Raw genomic sequence first — 21030 nt, 5'->3', positions numbered from 1 at the left:
GGTAGAGAAAACATTGTACAGACAATAGCCAGGAGAATATAGCTTTTGAATTTTGCTCAGTGAATACTTTAGTCATTGACTGACCCAATGATTCAATAATTAATCAATGACCAAATGATTCAGAATGAGAATGTGTGAGACTAGTTTCTTCTAATTGTTATCTATGGCTCTTAGTTATTCTTGGAGCTTCTTCGAGCTGTATCTACCTGAGCTACAAATGTCAGCCCAGAAATTTCACGCATTTGCATGCGCGACTGCTCGTAAACCGCGTCGGAAAGGTACCTTAAATTGTCTGTAAAACCGGTGCTTTTCAATTAACTGCAAAGGTATTAATTTAATTGAGTTTACTGAGGATTTACATTCCTTTGAAGTTATAAAAGGGATTTTGATTCAGTGAAACTCAGAAACGTGAGCCTACAGACATGAAATATATTAAACGTGCTTCATATGATCTTTCCTGTGTACTGTTCGGAAATTAAGTTTGAAATGGTATTGAGGGCTCTCACACAAAATATGGAGAGCTATAAATAACTCAAGGTCAAGGGGTACCGATAAGTTTTTCAACCTTCCAAAAGGTTCAAGGTGACAATAATTTTAGATTAAAATCTTATTGATTTTAATAATGGGTCCGTTTAATCTATTAAGTTATTATTTTGTTAAACAACGCCAGGCAATGTCGATCCGTGGATGGGTAACTATCTTGTCATTACGAGTTCTTCCCAATAAACTTACGGTCCCGGCTGTAAGCCCGTATAGATTGCCAAAGCATTTGAACAGCCTAGTAAGTCGTTACGGGTAATCAGAAGCAGGTAACTAAGTAAGGAGGTCAGATAGGCAGTCGCTCCATGTAAGATACTGGTACTCAGATGCATCCAGTTACACTGAAACCTCAACATACATGTGAAAAGACTAGGCAGATGATTAATCTGAAACTACAACATTGTGATCAATAGCACAAAAAAGACGTAAGTACTTCAGAGTATATAGATTGACCTTTATAATCTACCCTAGTATTACAGAAGCCTAAACAAAGTCTGGAATCCTGTGACGTCAGCATTATTGGACTAGAAGTAATTCGTGAGGCTACGTTAAGCACTGGCAGACTGCCAAGTTTTTGTTTAAGGCCTGACTCCATTGAGAATATAAACGGCCGTTTTCTTAAAACCATTGTTTACTTTAATACTTGAACGTGAAAATTTTTGGTAAACAGTGGTTTTTAGGGTTCCGTACCAAAAGGGTAAAACGGGACCCTATTGTTTTCGCTCCTCTGTCCGTCCGTCTGTCACCAGACTATATCTCATGAACCGTGATAGTTAGAGAGCTGAAATTTTCACAGATGATGTATTTTTGTTGCCGCTATAACAACAAATACTGAAAACTGGAATTATGTAAATATTTTGGGGGGCTCCCATACAACAAACGTGATTTTTTTGTCCGTTTTATAAATAATGGTATGGAATCTATCGTGCGCGAGTCCGACTCGCGCTTGGCCTGTTTTTATTAGAACTGACGTTTCTGTTGTCGGTGGAGTTTGCCCTACCTAAGAGATTTATTTTATGTATTGCTAAATATTCCCGGGGCAGTTTGTCTAATATATTTACTTGTTTGTTTTAAGACTGTTTGTGCAAGTTGAAGATTGGAATATGTAAAGTCGTAGATTAGGAGCTCAACTTTGACATACAGAAACGTTACTTAACTCTAAGTCTTACTTAAAAGTTTTTCTGTCACAGCAATTTACTTAAGGGTGACAAAACAAAGACTTAAGGGGAACAGAAAATACAGCAAAATACTTACTTATACACAAAGTGATTTAGGTACATATAAATTTATAAAATGTGCTAAGCCGTTTCTTTTTATTTGTACACAGCAAATTCAAAAATAACTGAACTGTTTTTCATGTCATCATAGCCAAAAGAGTAGAGTGGAACATTATGTGCACTTATTCTATAATTCTGCACTTAAACAAAACCCGGGCGAATCCCTAGTATAGCTATAGTAAATTTTAATAGATATTACAATAATGAAAATCGATTAACCATTAATAGAAATATCCAGCTGAATAGAATATCAACAAAAAGGTATTACTTATAATACCTTTCTGAATCGATTCGACCCTCGGGCTTCCGGAGAAATACCGAAATAGCCCGTGTTATGAAATGGGTTGAGGGCCAAAGTATTATTGGAACAACTTAACGGACAAAGTTGATTTTCAAAGTTAAGTTCAAGTGTGTTTTTGGTTATTATATAACTTTCTGTTTTTCGCGGTTCCATCGACGTCTTGTAGGAACTTCTTTCCGCGCATGGATAAAAATAGTCAGGTGTCCTTTCTCAGGCTTAATTAAGGCTATCTTTACTTTAATCGCCAGTCTGCCGTGAGCAAGCCTTGCGTGATTGCGTGGTTGTCCTAACGCACATTCCTTCTCTCTATTAGAAGTGACTTGTACACTGCAGTGGGGCAATTAAACACTGATGATCATAATTACAATAATAGATATTATTAACACAGTCACACAGATGACAATAATAAATATGGCAGCAGATACCTACAATACAGATACAAATATACATAATTATATCTTAACAGTGCCTACCTGTAGCTCTCGGAGCAGTAGCCCAAACTTACATAAGTAACTACTTACTTTGTACTACAATATCAATATACCAAGCCACTTACACCATTGAAAATTCACCATAGAAAGGAAAATCAACGTGGCTTGAACGTCTTTGTTCAATCACCAATAGCGTGACTGAATAACGTGTAAACTATGATCGGGGCTTATCTCTCCAATATTCATTTGCGTCGCTTTCAGGGCGTTCATGGTAAATGGACATGAAAGTTTACGATTATGTTTTAAGAGGACTCACCTTTTGTCACATAAAAAATACAACTTCTTGTGATAAGAAATAATGTATTCAAAATGGACGATCTAAATTATCACAATAAAAAATGTTTTTACGTCACAGCCTTTTTATAGTCCCACTGCTGGGCTGTGGCCTCCTCTCACACAGACAAGGATTGAGCGTTAATCACGCTTTCTCAATATATTTCAAACTTTATAGGTAGTCCAGGGGTCCTCGAGATATTTTCATTTAGCTTTTAAATAAATTGCACGTATGTGACAATGGGGATCCAACTGGAACAGTTTATTTTAGTTGGGAAATTCACATGATTGAATTTACAAGTAAGTTTAACTTTAATTTACAAATAGTTTAACATCTTCTAAGAACTATACCTACCTAAGATTGATATCTCTACCTATTCATGTAATTTCAAACTAGTCCCCTATCCTATTACTATTACTAAACGCCTGAGTAACTCAAGCAGTCGGTCTAGTAATTAATGGAATGCCAATCAACGTCCGCATCTTCATCAACGTTGTCTTATGGTCATCGGAGGGATCGGGACGGGATTACAAGATCTTGTCTTGCAAAGGGATATACTTAATTACTTTTGTATTAAAACATCACTTTATTGTGAAATCGTTACAAACAGATATTAACGAAGCTGCGAACATAATTTGTCTTAATTTGAAGCTACATCTATTACTATTCTTAATCAAATCTGCATTAGCTATACAGTTTCATTTATCAAGATAAAATAAAATTGAATACTACGTAAATAATTTTTACATAACATCGTCTTATTGCATCTCTTGACAACTCAACAGAGTTATAAAAGACTTATTTTCCTTTCTTTTTAGCATGGTCTTTTTATTTAAAAAACGGGTAGGTAGGCATACCTACAATAGTAACTTTAAAGGTATGCGTAGAATTCAAATGTTTCAAGCATGTTTAGCTTTATACAATAAAATTGCGAAATCGGACACTGAGAGTGATCTTAGTAACAGGGATGGCACTTTTTTATTTAATTTTAAAGGCTATGTTTAGTTGCTTAGGCTTTGTTTTAAAATCGTGCTTAGTAATTGATTTTGTCTTCATCCTTCTGAGTAACCAAACACGATTCCAGCAATTATAATATTAAATACCATTGTAACGATTATTTACATATCGATTCTCTTTACCTTGAAGTATAAAATCGTTTCTTAGATATTTCTGATAAAACTGAGAATTTTATCACCGTTTAAAAGTACCCGCAAACTAAAAACGCAATAGTTGACTGGCAACTGATGGCTACTGATGGCCATTTGTTTTAAACAAAATGATGATAAGTACCAATAAAAGTTTACAGTCGGTCTGATACCGGCTAAATACCTGATCTTTGTAAAGCGCGTACTACCATTCATCTTCATACTGATTAATGAGCCCAAACAAATTATCGGCCCACTAAAAGTTTGCCCCTGTGGCACTATGTAGGTAGGTACTCATTGAATCTTGTTGAAATACCTAATTGTGGTAACATTTAGTATTCAACGATTCATGTATTCATGAAGAGTATAATACCGTCCTGTGGTTTCAAGATTGCCTTGTTACTGAATATTTAAAGTATGTTTATTCAAGTGTTTCCTATCTCGAAATGTTATTAATAGGAGCTTTTTATAGGAGGACAAAGGTCTTGCTTCCTTAGTACTTTTATTACGACCAGCTTAAAAAAATGTTTTTTTTTTTGCGATGTTTGAAACCTAAAAGGATGTTTTTTCTATTCATTTAATTAAGATTAATGAAATTAGTTCTTGTATTTCGAAATACAATTGAAAACATCTCCAATTTAAAATGGATATTTTAATTAAAATTTACACAGCTGGTGATTTCTCACAAATTACAATCGTAAATGCTTATTATTTAAATTAGATTACCAAGAATGGCCCGCCCATATGATTCCACGAAAATTCTATGTTTCAGTGGAGACGTGGGCCAAGGTGAAATTTTAATGAAAAGTGCTAGTAATTGTTGTATTTAAAACTGTACATTTGTCGTAGGTACCTAATTACATTTTTAATACGTTAATATACTGCTTAGTATGTGTTGATTAGCACAAATAATAAAATTAAATACTTACGTAAAAATAAAAAAATAAACTGTTTTTTTTTTTTTTTTTTTAAAAAAAATTAGTAAGTAGAATAAATATGTGCGAGAATTAGAATACCATATTATAAGAGTCGGTCATTACAAACAACGAAAATTCTCCCGTGAAAACTGACAGCTTTCAGTTGTCAAAACATTCGATACTCCTAACTTTATTTCTACTTTACACATGATTCTGTAAATTATGAAAACGAAATAATAACTGACCCCAGTAACATTGCTAACGAATTTAATAACTTTTTTATTAATGCGGTAAAAGTTGATGATAACACTAAAATAAAATCTTTTTCTGAAACAACACAAAATGATAAAATTGACAGTAGTAGCAGACACAATACATCACACTCTTTATTCATGGCCCCTGTAATTCCACACGATATATTTTTGCTTATTAAATCTCTAAAAAATACCCAAAGTTCTGGTTATGACAACATTACAACCTCAGCAATAAAATCGGTAGCGCACATCATTAGTCCTATTCTTTGTCATATCATAAACTTGTGCGTTGAACACGGCGTTTTCCCTAGTAAACTTAAAAAATCAAAACGTCGATCAAAACAAAACGTCGCATGCTATAGACCGGTGTCTTTACTCCCAATATTTTCAAAAATTATAGAAAAAATTATTTATAAAGCAATCAACACGTATTTCGAAAAACATAATCTATTTACACAAGAGCAAAAAGGTTTCAGAAGGAACAAATCAATCAATATGGCTATTCATGATCTTTTAAAACCATTATATTGCAATATAGACAATCGAACTCCTACTGCTACGCTATACATGGACATGACTAAAGCCTTCGATTATGTCCATCACCAAACCCTCCTTGACAAACTATATGACTATGGAGTTAGAGGCAATGTCCACAAACTGTTAAAATCATACTTAACCGACAGATATCAAAGAGTAGAAATAGATAACATATGTCCTATTAGCAAAACAGTAAAAAACTACCCTTCAGATTACAGGAAAGTGCATTCTGGTGTACCTCAAGGAAGCGTATTAGGGCCGCTTCTTTTTCTTATCTATATTAATGACTTCCCAAAATCAATAGAGCATCCAATGATTCTTTTTGCTGATGACAGTACAGTCATTTTCACAGAAAAAGAACTTAAGTCGTTAGAGGACGCTATCAACACTACCCTCAAATTATTAATAGAATGGTTAAGAAAAAATAATTTACTTATTAATTTAAAAAAAAACTAAAATTGTCACGTATCCACAAGAAGTGCAACATTCCCTAAATATAGAATATAAAGAAACACAAATTGAAGAGGTGAACAGCACTAAATTTCTGGGAATTTGGATTGATAACGACATGAAATGGCAGACGCACATCGATACAGTATGCAAAAAATTAAACCAATATTCATATGCATTATTCAAATTAGCCAGGGTAGTGGATCCATCTGTTGTACTAACAGCATATCATGCCTATGTGGCATCTACTCTTAAATATGGTGTCATATTTTGGGGTAATGCCACTAATGCTGATTATGTATTTAAAGCACAAAAAAAAATGTGTTCGTGCTATAGCAAATATATATGTACCAGACTCATGTAAGCCTCATTTCCAAAATTTAAAAATATTGACTTTTCCTTGTTTATATATTTATGAGGTAGCTGTTTTTGTCAAGACTAATATTAATATGTTCGCAAAACTGCAATCCAGGCGAAATGCGCTAAAAATTAGTTCATTACCGCATAAAACCGCGCTTTTTGATAAAAGTTTTTTTAGCATGTCTACCAGAATATATAATAAATTACCTGTAAAAATTTTGAAAACTTTAGATTTAAATGATTTTAAGAAAAAAATACAAACATTTTTAATTGATAAGGCTTATTATGCAATTTCAGAATATTTAGATGATAGTTAGGTAGTTCAATTTATTGTTATGATTTATTATAAGTTTAGTAGAGATATTATAAGTTTTATTAGATTTATTATAGTTTTAGTAAGATTTGTTAGTGATAATTAAACATATTAGAAAGATTAATGTAAGTAACCATATAGATTTTAACTAGTATTAGGTAATTTTAAGTAACTAGTATTATATCTGTACGCTCTACGAGCAGGGCATAGTGAAACTAAACATTATATACCAACACCTTGTAACCTACCTATGTTCACAGAATAAAGAGCTTTGACTTTGACTTTGACTTTGAAAAATGACTCCTGTGGCTAAACCACTGAATGGATTAGGTTAATTTTTTTACAATTCGCCATAGAATATCATAAAGTATATGTGATAGGATTTCATGTGATTAGGTAACTACACACCCGATATAACTCATAGAAGGAATGCTCTCTGAAAAACATCGTGGAGCGCCATCTATTATCGACATCTGCAATCAAATAGACTGAGAGCCTAGTAAGCGTTTCCGCAACGAGCAACGCCATCTCGTAACAGCATTCTAAACTATGTATCAAGCATTCTGTAGTGATAGAAATGGCGGCAAATTTTTTCTCCTAGTCTACAATAGTTGGCACTATAAGCGATAAAGAACGTGTTTAGGTTTATATTATGGCCTCTAATAGATTTCCATAGTATTTCCTTTCTTAGTTGCTTCTCTTATTGTTTCCAATTAATTTTCATGACTTGACTTTTGACTCTTGTTTAGTATCTCAAGCGATGAAGTTCTATTACACTTGGTTGACAACCTATTAATTTTTGGATATTATATGTTTTTTTAAATTAATAATCAGTCAAAATGTTATCAATAAAAATCATACGCTTCCTACATGGATACTATTTCGCCAAAATTAAACCAATATAGATAGGTACCTACGCTAGCAGCTATTTCTGAAATTAACTAGCTATTACATGCTCAATTGCCACCAGCCGAGACGTACCAATTGACCTTTTCAGACAGACTCAAACGAATTCCAGTCTAGAATAAAATTCGGTATGGCTGTGATTTAGCCTACGTCTAGTTTATCTACCTAATAGTAAGATATTATATAGAGGATTTTTTTTTTGTTTCTACGTTTGTAATGAATAAACTCAAAATCTAGGTGCTGGATCGATTTGAAAAAAATCGATCACTGCTGGAAAGCTACATTCTTTCCGAGTAATATTGGCCATATTTTTTATAGTAGCAGTATGGAACCTTTTCCATACTGCTACTATAAATGTTCCTATGGAACCCGGGTGAAACCACGGGAAAACGGCTAGTCTAGAATAAAATTCGGGATGGCTGTGATTCAGCCTACATATTTGCTATGCATGAAATAGTAGCTTCACATTGTTGGGTAGAAAAATGTGAATTTATGAATGTTGCTCCTGAATATATGGCTACATACCTGTGTTGGCATTTCTAGTATGGAATAGAAGATTTGTTTTAGGCTTGGCTATTTAGTTTTGGTTACAAATTATATTTTTATGTATAGCGTATTATGACATAAAGATGTATCTTATTGTATCCGATATATGTACTCATTTCACTGCGTACACATATTTGATTGACAAGTTTACAAAATCAGAAATGTAAAACCCGAAATAAAAACAAACCATCTTAATTCCATACAAATATTTTTACAGTAAGTAAAACTATCATGTAGTCATCTCTGATTCTGTATGTTATATTCTCTTTTCATACACTAAGGAACTATACTATATTTACCGTAGTATACTAAATCATTTAGTTTTATACGGACAACACTACCTCTACTGTGAGGGCAACCCTTGGAAGATTTTGACAGATAGAGCGCGCGCTTCCTTCGTGGACTGATAAACTATGTTTTCTTACGATTGATATTAAATTGTGTTTTAAAAAGTGAATACAAGAAGTTATTGTGATACGAATTGACGTTTTATTTCTGATGAAGGCTAGGAGATCATACCCTAGCTTATACCTAAATGACGTAATTTTTTTACATTATTCTAACTTATTATTAGCGGCAAAAAAAATCGCAAATAAAATGTCTGCTAGTCGTTGAATACCTACAAACATAAGCATATACTTACATTTGTTCCAAAATAAAGTCCAAAGGTCAAGAAAACTTGACCCTAAAAATTCTGTTTCTAAATAAAAATTTCCAAGAGAAAATTAACAAAACAGTCGTTATTTACAGTCGAAATCAGTCCCAGACCTTGGTATTCACTGAGCGGTAATTTATTCAATTGCTGCCTACTCTAGTTTCATTACTGTGAAGACACCGTCCGATTTCAGGAGATGATATCATAAATATAATGCTGTGTTTTCATATTTTTACATTTTTAATACCATTTGTTTTACGAGAATTTATTTATAAAAAGCTTTTCATATATTTTTATTAAAATCATTCACTTTACTAGCGAACGATAAAATAGTTGTAAGTAGATAAATCATTATTTGACAGAACCCAATTTGAATTGAGAAGTCACGATTAGGTTGTTAATATGGCAAGAAACCTTTTTAAAAAATCTTAAAGGAGATGCGGAATAGAGCCAGATAAAACATGCAGGCATTATACATTAGTAGAAAAAAAGATGATTTTACAGAAATCCCCGCAAAGGTCACTGCAAATAATAAAATATTGTTAAAACTCGATAAGTAATACATACACCTATATTATGATTTAATGAAAAAACTGGTCGTAAAAAACAAAAAAATGATTATTATGTTAAAGGCTAAATGTCACGTTAGAATGCATGTAATAATAGCCTAGCACGTATCAGGCTATCAACATTTAGCAGTCGAGATAAGAATACGTGGGCGAATACTACTTCAATGAAGAATAATCAAAGCTCTCTGACATGATACACGTTCATTTTATTTTTTTAAATTTTTAAGAAAAATACAAAAAAAAAGTGAAAAAATAGACTGACTCCATAATTTTGTCTGCAAGTGTAATTTAAGTCCATTTTACTTTTTTAAGTCGAATATTTTGTACGATAAATGTGACCCGTGTATTCTGTGTCGAAGTGTATTTTTATTTTAAGTGAAATTGGATGAGTTGTATTAAGACTTTATTTTTTGTGTTCCCAAAGTGTCTTGGATTTTAGAGGACATGATGAAAATAGCGAGAGCTTTGGACGAGATTGCAGGTGTGTACATAATATTTCCCTATGTTTATTTTATTCAGTTTTTGTTAACTTAAGGAACACTTGATATTGACGGGTAAATTCTGGTCTTAGGTACCTTCATACTAATATCATGGTCGGCACAGCCGCTAAACAATATTATTATTGTTCGTTATAAGTATTAGGTTTTTGAACTATAAACTATAAATGTACGCAATGACAAAGCTAATACCTAACAAGGACAAAAACTAGAAAAACAAGTTCAGCTAGACCAAATGTATCCGCCTGCATAAGTTTTTTACCTCTAATTGACTTAGGCGTCGTCCTAATTGGGAGCGATCGTACGATGGCGCGATGCGTTTTTCATCTCACGTTGATCGTGAGATGAAAAAAGTGGTCGTACGATGACCTAACAGGTGTCCTAATAGATCGCGCGATGTCTATCGTGCGATGCCGTCGCTCGATGGCTGGCGTCGCGCTTACGCCACTTTAACGATGGCTCTTTATTGGCGATGCACAGTTTTTGCTGTCGGGCAATATTGCTTTAAAAATTGCAGTACCTACCTACTGTGTGTCACTGGTGTTGGCCCTTGCCCCTTTCGTCCCGCGCTCCTCGCGCGTCGACGCATCGCGTATGTAACCAATTAGGACACTCAAAAGAGGTCTGTTGCTTTGATTACATGGTCGCACGATCAAACGTATCGTACGACGTTTCATGTGCTCGCACGATTACTTGCGACGTTCAATTAGGACACTCTGATGAAATCTGTATGTTTGAACTCATCGCACGACGAGAACGCATCGTGTCATCGTACGATCGCTGTCAATTAGGACGACGCCTTATAGAATAATATGCAACAAAAAACCATTAACTTACTACAATAAACTCCTTTTTATTTTTTATTTAGATTAGTAGCACGATAATCTCAAATACTGAATTGATATTCACACAATTTACAGATCACCAATAAAACAAATGAAAGAAACAATTTTCCATGTAGGTATAGACTGCCTAAGTAACTAACAGGCTGAAAGACTGGAATAGGCGATTAGACTGTCCTAGTTTGCCTACAAAGCCTTTAAATAGTTTAGATATTTTATTCACCTGCTATTTTGAACCTAGTAAAGTTACTACAAACAAAAAAAGTTAAAGTCGTGGTGGCCTAGTGGGCAAAGAACCAACCGAATTCGAATCCAGGTCAGGCAAGTACCTACCAATACAACTTTTCTAAGTTTGTATGTACTTTCTAAGTATATCTTAGACACCAATGGCTGATAAAAAGGTGAAGGAAAACATCTTGAGGAAACCTGGACTATATAGTCTGAAATCACCAACCCGCATTGAGCAAGCGTGGTGATTAATGCTCAATCCTTCTCCCTGTGAGAGGAGGCCTGTGCCCAGCAGTGGGACGATAAAAAGGCTGTAACTGTAAAGTTACTACATTTGTTGAAATCGAAACCGAAATCTCTCATAAAATCACAGATATACATAAATGGGGCAGACTCTCTATGGCTTCTGACTGCCCGTAACGACTGCCAAAAGTCTTCAAATGACAGCTGAGATCCACCAATTTATCATGCCTTCCGAGTCAGGGAAGGCCAATATTCAATCACATTAGGTACCCAAAATAATCAGTTAGCGAAGTACGCGATTGTGTTTGACTGTAGTAATGAAGCCAATTAAAGAAATGGGTTTCGAAAAAGTTGGAATTGCCTACATGTCAAACAGAGAAACCTAGGTATACCTACCTACATTGGGAAAGTATGCCAGCACTTCAAAACTGCTGAACTTATTTTCAAATTTCAACTGAGCTTTTAAAAGCTCCAGAGACTAAAAAGACGTCATAGTTAAGTTAAAGCCTATTTTCAGAATACGAAGTGCACTTGAAGATCTTTTTCGTTCAGAATAAGGGCAAAAATTACACCAAAACGTTCCTGAACTCTGAAATTGGGGAAATCAGTTTTGAAAAGTTCGTTGTAAAGCGAGTGTTTATAAAATTACTCGAAATTACGCAAACTATTCGTGAAATACGCAGTTAATTCACATTTGACACAAACTTCGTATATTGTTTAATTTGGTTTTCGTACAATATTTTTTATTTATATTTTAACTGACTTCCAAAAAAGAGGAAGTTCTTAATTCTTGTTTTTTTTTTTACTTTTTAATCTTGTTTACCTTCACCGAATAGGCGATTACACATAGTGGCATAAAAATAGCACCTACATAATGACTTTTCGAACAATCCCGCCGCCAAGGGAACTTCAATCTCAACCTGAAATCCATAAACTCCTTACTTCAGGGTTTCTCTTACTTAAGTACCAAAAAACATTTTATAAAATAGAAACCATCATAAATCCTTCGACAGTTTTCACGATATCTCCAGCTTTGTTGAACAATCTTAGCATGAAAAGTTAACAGAGAGGCAGATTTATTTCAGAATTTACAATAAGTAAGCAGGTATCATAAAGTTTGTAAGTATTCTTCTTTTGAGTAGGCACTTAACTGAAGGTAATTAATTTGTAATTAATTAGTGACTTTTTGTTTTAAAATCGAAGTTTGAAAATAATGTGCTAATAAGCAATGCTAATACCTACAATAGGTAATAGGTAATTACTACTTTACTCAATCAATTGAATCATTTTTTAAGCAGTAGTTCATTTTGTTTTGCAAAAAGTCCTATCAAGATTGTTTATCTTTAATTTAAGTGCCTACTCAAATGGAATATAGACCGTGTGGTACTTAGCGTACATGTGTGACTACACATGCATGTGTAGTATGCTTTACGCCGTTGTGCAATGACATGTGAAGAGGAAGGAAGCTTTGTATGCTTTGCCGACCATGGCTTATCATGGAATCTATCTATACCTAAAACCTATTTCAATAGATGCAGTAAGTATAGGTAATCAGCGAAAATTGTGCCTAGATCTCTTAAAAGACAAAAAGTAATTTATTCACAGTAGGCTGAAAATCAGCACTTTCTGAAGGTCAATTTCAAACAAAGGCCAGTCCTCAAAACGCCCGCGCTTCACCACTTCCTAGAGGTAGATTGGTGCTATAGGTTTTTGCTGGGAAGAAGAATTAATGGTAGAACAAACCCCCCAGCAACACAATTCTCTCTGTGTGGTTTAAAGAACCGATACTTGTATAGACTATATAGACTATACAAGTAACTGCCCTTATGCCAATTTTATTTGGGGTTGGCGCAGCATGTTTTCTCCTTCCACACGCTTCTTCTTATAAGTATTTAACATTATTTCTAGCCGTATCGACTTTCTCACAATCTACTACTTATCGTGTCTTTGGTCGGTAGGTATGGGTATGTATTCAACACGTTTTCCCAAAATAAAGTCGTCGTTTTTCTCAAAACTGCTTTGGTTATGAGATAAACTGACATTTATTTTATCGGCAAACGTTTTCGCCAATTTTATTATAATTCCAGTGATTCTTGGACAAAATAAATAATTAAGAAATTGATAGTACACATTTCAATATGATAATTTGAGTATATACCTCATAATAATAATTTAAAAGCGGACATCCTAAATGGACCCCCACTAAACTCAGATAGCAACGTTAATTAGACAGGCCGGGGATTCTGTTTCTTGTCACTAAGGATTTATGTCTGACACGTCCGACACTATGTCTAATGTGAGAGGACGTGTGGGTGTTCTGCTTTTGGCATGATAATGTTAGTTTAAAGTTAACTTCAAGTCCGGAAAATTGTTAGATACATTTGTTTATGTGAGCGTACCCTTTTAAAAGTAGAACGATTTTGAATTTTATTGTGACTGGCATGATTCTTCTTCTTCTTCTTAGCGTTTATCTTGACGGGGTCCGCTTTCCGTATCTTCTTCTTCCACTTCGCTCTATCCTGGACATCTTCCCTTCGTGTTCGCAGATTTCCATGTCTTTCTTTACGACACTCAACCACCGCAGTTTTGGCCTGCCTCTGCGCCTTTGACCGGATTATTGGACAAAATATTTAAGGAATCAATAATACACATCTCAATGTAATTCATCATCATTGTGGTCATCGCTTTACCTCTGTCTCCGTCTTCTTCCATACCTAGGTATCTGGCGTCATCTCACATTACTTGCAACCAAATCGACTTTCACTCGTCGTCTCTTCTTCGCATCCATAATCATCGTCTTATAAACAATCCATGAACGTCTATTTTGTAAAAACCTTAATATAATGATAGATAACAAACATACTTACGATAAACATTAAGGAAAAGTCTTAAAAATATCTAAGTATATAAAACTACTATCAATATGCAAAATTCATCAGCCTTGAAAAGCATGCCGTTTTTAAAGGTCAATGTCATATTTATTTTATTTCGAGACCTTTTAAATCCTGTTAAATGTTCAGATAAGTTTAGATCTAAGTAGGTATTTACCTAAATCAGAGGCCCGTAAGAATCTCAAACATAATTGGTCTTAGCATACCTACTAGAAAAAAGTTAATCAGACAACACGTGTTTAAGGAAAATGTCAATACATTTTCTTAAAACGTGACGAACTTCGTAAATAAAACCAAATGTATTTAAAAATATGCAAATTTTGAACATAAAATTATCATAATTAACAAATTCAGTCTCCACAATCGGATAGGTAGTTAGATAGTTAGTGTTATTAATACGTAACGTTCTTATTCTTAGAGAATCTTTCTTCTAAGAACTAGCAGAAATGCAAACATTCGAAGTGTTTGCTCAGCTCCTAAAGCTGAAAGCGTTTCGACTAGGACTTTAGTTTGCCTTCCAATTTCATCGGAAACTAGTCAATGCAATAGAAAAGGAATTTCTTGAGACTAGCGATAATAGTTAGTACTTAGATTAGTTGATAGTTGTATAGAACTACCTGCACCAGTGTTAACTATGATTATGAAATAATAATTATCTTCTACTTAGGGCGAGTTGCACCAAATAATTATAACAACAACTTAAGTGGATTGAACCCTAAATGATTGAACCAAACCATAACCCGCCGTCAAATAGATTTGACCAATCAGCGATTTAACATAATGCCACCTCGTCATGAGATTTGGGTCTACTCTATATATTAGTACACTATTTCAAACTACAGTAGCAAGTCTTCGGTAGTATAGTGGTAAGTATCCCCGCCTGTCACGCGGGAGACCGGGGTTCGATTCCCCGCCGGAGAGAATCTTTTTGTGAATTGTTTTCCAACTTTATAACTATTAGCATGTCCCTTAACTTTTTTGACCGTCAGGACAAAGGGTTTAAAAGGGTCCATAACTTTTTAACATAAAATCTACAGACTAACATGACATACTGCGGAACTGTGTAACGTTTGTAACGCCCATCGGTAGAGATATTAATTCACTTCACATTATATATTCAGTACACTTCGCTATTGATTGATATGTTAATTCCTTTTTTTTTATTATAAGAACAATATGTAATCATTTAAGGCAAATTTTTGCAGTGGAACTTTTCAGAATCAAATTATTTTAATATTTTTAAGCCCAATCGAAGCTTTATTTAAAGCAGCGCCATCTAGAGTCATTGTTTGTAGAACTTTAGTTTACAGTTTGATCACTAGATGGCGCTTATACAAATAAACGTAATATTCTAAAGTCAGTATACAATCGTTTCATTCCAGACTTAAAAAAAAAATATGATAACATAATATTTTTGAAGAAATAACAGGAATATAAGGACTCACTCGTCCTTTTTTCATCTTGATGATTTTCGAGAACGAACATGAACACGTACCTACCTACAAAACAGGAGCAGTTAGAATGGTTCTGATTACTAAATCAATTTCTTAGAAACTTTCCCATAAACTCCCAATTTAGTTCGATTCATCTCTTCTCACTAGTAAACGTGAGCGATACAAACTAATATACTTAGTACCTAAGTAATTACTAAAGTTAGTGTTATTCTCAGAGGACGAATGGAGGAACTTAAAACATTCTCAAGTTTATCACCAGGAACAAACCGAGTTACAAGTCCCCACTGAATTACCTACTGTCTTCCGGGGTTTTAAGCACGGAATCCTAAGACCATTGAAAATGTTTTATGTAGGTGCCTAACTTATGTACTGGCCGGTTCCCGCGGTTTTACCTGCATGCTGAGGGAACAACTTCCCGCATCAGGATAAAATATAACCTACCTATTTTTCTGTCGGAAAAATAATTTTCAAAATCGAAAAGACGATACCTAATTACTTTTCGTCAAATCACCTATCCTAGTGCCAACTAAGATTAGCTCTTAGCTAGTTCAGTTGAACGTGACGATTGTAACCCCTAAAAGCGATTCCTCGTACCTACCTATCTTGATATTCGACTAAAACCCTCTACCGATGCATTTGGTCATACGAGTAGGTAGTATGTAGGAAGGTACCTACTGTTAGCCCTAAATGTAGCTTATCCATGATGAAGCATATATCTACCTACACATAGGGCTGCCATCTCGAATTTCGCCAAACCCGGACAAACATAAAAAAACCCGGACATTTGGCTTAAATCGCATTTTTTCCCCGAACGAGTACGGTTTTTTTTAAACAAAATAATACCTAATTTGTAACCCATTTACTATTACCATACACTTAAATTCAATGAGGTGCTTCCTTACATGAAAAGTGTCCGGGTTTTCCCCGGACACTTCTAGAAACCCCGCCCGGACGGCCCCCGGACGGCCTCCAAACGAGGACAAATCCGGGGAAACCCGGACGGATGGCAGCCCTACCTACATACTAACATAAAATGCTTAAGTATCTAAGAATTGACAAAAATGTAAGTTAAGAAGCAGCGATCTACTACTAAATTACCCGATACTCAAAGTAGTCCACCACCTACAACCTACACAATCTATTTTATGATTTATTTATATGCCAACGAATCCGTAAAAATAAACAACACTTTCAAACAATTCAGAAACAACAATAACCTAAAATTATAATTTAAACTAGCTAAAAATACCCCGCGGGTGAAAATCCACATTCTATGATGGATTATTTCCTTTTAAACCTCGAAGAAGCGTCGGTATTTACATTGAATGAATGCGCTAGAATCTTCCCTAGGATACGAGAAATACTACAAAATATATTTCGTGTAAAATGTTGCAACCTCGATAAAATTTCAAATGAAATTCTTATCTACAAGAAGGGCGATTTACGATTGAACTTTTTAAATGCAAGGTCTTAAAAATGCCTGTCGGGGCTGCGGTATTGTTTTAAAAGAGTTACAGCGGCCCTGGTACATGAAAAGCACCCTGGTACATGTAACATGATATTTGGTGGGTTTCAGTCAGTAAGAGTCTGACACTCCCTTCTGCCACACCAAGGAAGAAGAGAACTTGATTTTCCATCTGCCACAAAAATAGGTCTTAGAAAAAAGAATATGGGTGTCACATTGAATTAAAAATCCTTACACACCAAAACTACTAAGTGAATTTAAATAGACAGACAAAAACATAGCTACTTTGTAATTCCGTTCCATTGAATAAGTACCTAGTTCCCTCGGGAACTGGGTGAAACCGCGAGGGAAACGGCAAACGTACTAAGTATATTACTGTAAGCTCATAAATCAAATCAAATTAAATCAAAACGTTTATTCGCATTCGTGAAGCACAAACAAAAACGAATGTATATAAAAGCACACAAAAATAATAATAAAAAAAAACAAAACAGGAATGAAAACGAAAAAATGAAGAAAATGGTTAAAGGAAAATATGCATCACAATCACGGGAAATGGCCCTCGCTCAGCATATACAGCGACCCTATGCGAGACAGAGAGTCGCGGCGCTGGCTCATATACATCATCAAAATAAAATCACAACAACAAAACAAAATATCTCATGCAGACACACTACTAATGGAGCCAGAAAGCTCATTCATGCGGAAACGCGTAAACTTGCCCCAGTTCCCTTTGTAAAGGAAAATAACTAACCTGATTATTATAACAACACACTTCAGTCTGTGTGTCAAACATATAAACAAGAGACGACGTGTAAGAGATCAAAGAATCCCTACTAATATTATAAATGCGAAAGTAACTCTGTCTGTCTGTCTGTTACGCTTTCACGTCTAAACCACTGAACTGATTTTAATAAAATTTGGCACAGAGATAGAGTTGACCTTGAGATATAAGAATTATAATTTTACTCAGGTAAGTAAGTAGTACCTACTTATTATTTTCAGGAGATCCAAAAAAATCCTACTGATTTTCCAATTGCAAAAAGTACTCATTACAAAGTTAATGCATCAACATCAAAATAGCTTCATAATTAGGCAGGCAACATCCCAACTGTAAAATAATTAAACTCAGATGTGAATAACTCTTCCAACTCTAGACGGATTGGAACGGAGTATCACACTCTTGCTGACTGAAATACTCGATAACTCTTTCAAATAATCTCGTTAGCCCAACCTACATTACGTTAAACCTCTTTTCAACCCTTTGATTATTTTCAACCATAAAAACAAAACAGGCTGACGCCCTAAACTTCAATTTTGGAACAGATTAAGTACCAAACATTCTAAGATTGATTAATTTCACGTTAATACGAACAGCTGTTTTCCAGGCTCCAGTAAATTACAGACCTGAAAATGTCACTAGCCTGACTGAAGCCTGAATTCTAGCAACATTTTCAGTTATCGCCCGACCTCCGAGCGAGCGAGTCGTGTGACTTCCAACACCGTATCGAATTTTCCCGCCAGATTTTTACCGCGCTTTTTTTTTATTTCGCAATTTGCCGCCATATTTTGAAATATAGTGTTCAAATTGTAATTTAGTGTGTGTAGTGGTGAAAAATGTTGTGGGAAAATAGTGGATTGTGACGTTTCGAATGGATTTGTGTTATCAATGGCCATTCATAACTGAATGGCTTACAACTCAGTGTAAATAAGGAGCTATAGTGTTTTTAGCTTAATAGTGTTGTGACTTTTCATGTTTTACAAGACAAGGGATAAATCACAGTTTGTTGTTTTGAGGTAGAATGGTAAAGAAATAAAAACAAATGACAATCGTGAGTCAACAGCTTTCAGTCAGCTTTTCAGCTGACAATAATTTTATTAATGCATATATGCTAATGAGCTTAAATTTTTTGACGTAATAAATATTATATAAATACATTCTTTGTGACAGAAATAATCGAAATACAATTTACTTCGCTTGTTCTGTGCGTTTTGTGATGATAGGTCAATGAACAGCCAACCGCAATGTTTTTCTCCGATATTTCCTTGAAGTACCAATTATAATGATGATCTAATATTATTTCTAGACCTGTTTTAATAGGGGTCAAATACAAGGCCTAAATTTAGTGCTTTTAAAACGATGATGCCATGACGATAATGATAATTTAAAGTATAGTCTCGGTTGATTAAACAAGTGTTATGAATTGCTAGATTGCCACTAAATAGTGTCTTAAGTCACTAAGTCCAAGGATACTAGCCATGCTTGATTTTTTGTTTGTAAGTATTTTTTTTTTGGAGAGGTAACTTAACAGAATAATAATATAATTAGCCGATAGTGGCATGAATTAGCAGGTAAGTATTAGAGTTTTTAGTGTTTGTGTGTGAGCATCTGTATTGTGTAGATTTAGTTAAGTGTGAAATTATTGATATTACTTCCTAGGCCAGGATTTTCTTATTTGCCTTCCGCATTAAATTCTATGTCCCATCGTTGAGCACGTACCTAAAATTCGAACTGTTTCGGGCGATTTCACCTAAGTCCATAGTAATATCCAGTTATCTTCCATATTTAAGGAACATCTGTGTACAAATTGCACTCGGTTTTGATTTTGTGTTTATTGAACAGCTAGTCATCCTTTTCTGTTATCTCAGGAAACATCAGACAATTTTTATTAAAAACAAAAACATAAAAGAGAGCAAAATGAAGATATTTATGCAGAACACTATCACGTTTGTGTTCATACATAAACTACACCTAATTACATTCCAAGAGATAACAATAACCCTTTTAATAATAAAATAGCAATCTTATCTAGCTATAAAAACGAATGAAAATGCTCTGCTTTCAAATAATCGCTCGTTTATTTTTAAATGAAGGAATTTTATAGCATTTTTATTCTATAAATACTCGTAGTGTAATGACTTTTCAGTGTGATAGATTTGAACTTACGATAAGCGAGGGTTCAATATCTATTGTTACTGACTGTACTTGAGTGAAAGAAAATAATGACTTTTTATTTTATTCTTAATCTTTACTGACATACATAATAAAGAGGATATTTTTTTTGTTTGTTTGTACCTACCCTGAAGGCTCTGAAACTGTTGAACTGATTTGAATAATTGTTTCACTGTTAGAAAGCTACACTTCCCGAGTAATATAGGTTATATTTTATCCCGGTACGGGCACCGGTTACCACGAGACGAGGGTGAAACCGCGGGAAAATGGCTAGTTTTTGTCAAATTAGGTATTTATTAGCGTCTGTAGTAACACTTAGACTCAATAACAAAATGAGTCGTCGACTCAATAAAACTGAAATCACTGACAAACAAATCTTTGCATGTATGTATTTAAATATTAACATTTAGGTATCTAATTGTTTGTATGTAGATTTGTCTTTATCTATTGCGACCTTGACCTTCTAATGTTATTGTAGACTCAAACAATAAAATTAAAAGTAATGTCCTATCACATCACATCATTTACCTTTGTTTAATTTAAATCCTTACATATGTAAAAAAAGGGTTGTCCGAAATTTTGGTGAACTGGTAAAAAATAGAGTAACTAAGCATTAATTCCACGTGAAATTTTACGATTGACCCCCGACACGACAAAATTTAGTTTAGTCTGACATGCTTTAGTTGGTACTTACGTAGTGTTTAAAGTTATTTTTGCTTTTTATAGGGTTAACCTTTTGTCATAATAATTGCGTACTTTTTTTGGGTCGGGGTTTTTTTTTAATTTATAATTTAATTGCTTTTTAAGTTCGTTTGCTTTATCTTGCCTCCCAATCAGTGGTCTCCTGAGATATTTGGATACAACGAAAACTGCACTAACACCTTCTGAAACGTAAATCTAAACTAAGACAATCGTTACTTAC

General features: G+C 34.3%; 1 protein-coding gene and 1 non-coding gene across 5 annotated transcripts in view; both read left to right on the top strand.

Moving 5' to 3' along the window:
* LOC124642381 (multiple C2 and transmembrane domain-containing protein) overlaps positions 1 to 21030 on the top strand; it is a 163649-nt gene that overhangs the window by 56289 nt on the left and 86330 nt on the right. The window contains exon 1 of one of the 4 annotated variants that reach the window (XM_047180782.1): positions 9865 to 10016. The exons of 2 other annotated variants lie outside the window; for them this stretch is intronic. In XM_047180782.1, the coding sequence (XP_047036738.1) occupies positions 9980 to 10016 (37 nt within the window). In that variant the 5' untranslated portion in view covers positions 9865 to 9979. Of the gene's footprint in view, positions 1 to 9864; positions 10017 to 18668; positions 18961 to 21030 lie in introns of those variants that run through there. One more of the 4 variants, XM_047180781.1, reaches the window with a different exon arrangement.
* On the top strand, positions 15086 to 15157 carry Trnad-guc. The gene has a single exon. It is a non-coding gene; the product is annotated as a tRNA-Asp (tRNA).

Source organism: Helicoverpa zea, chromosome 24 (genome assembly GCF_022581195.2).
Source record: "Helicoverpa zea isolate HzStark_Cry1AcR chromosome 24, ilHelZeax1.1, whole genome shotgun sequence".
Taxonomy (NCBI): Eukaryota; Metazoa; Arthropoda; class Insecta; order Lepidoptera; family Noctuidae; genus Helicoverpa; species Helicoverpa zea.
The sequence above is the reverse complement of the archived record's forward strand: the minus strand, read 5'-3'. Positions and strand labels throughout refer to the sequence as shown.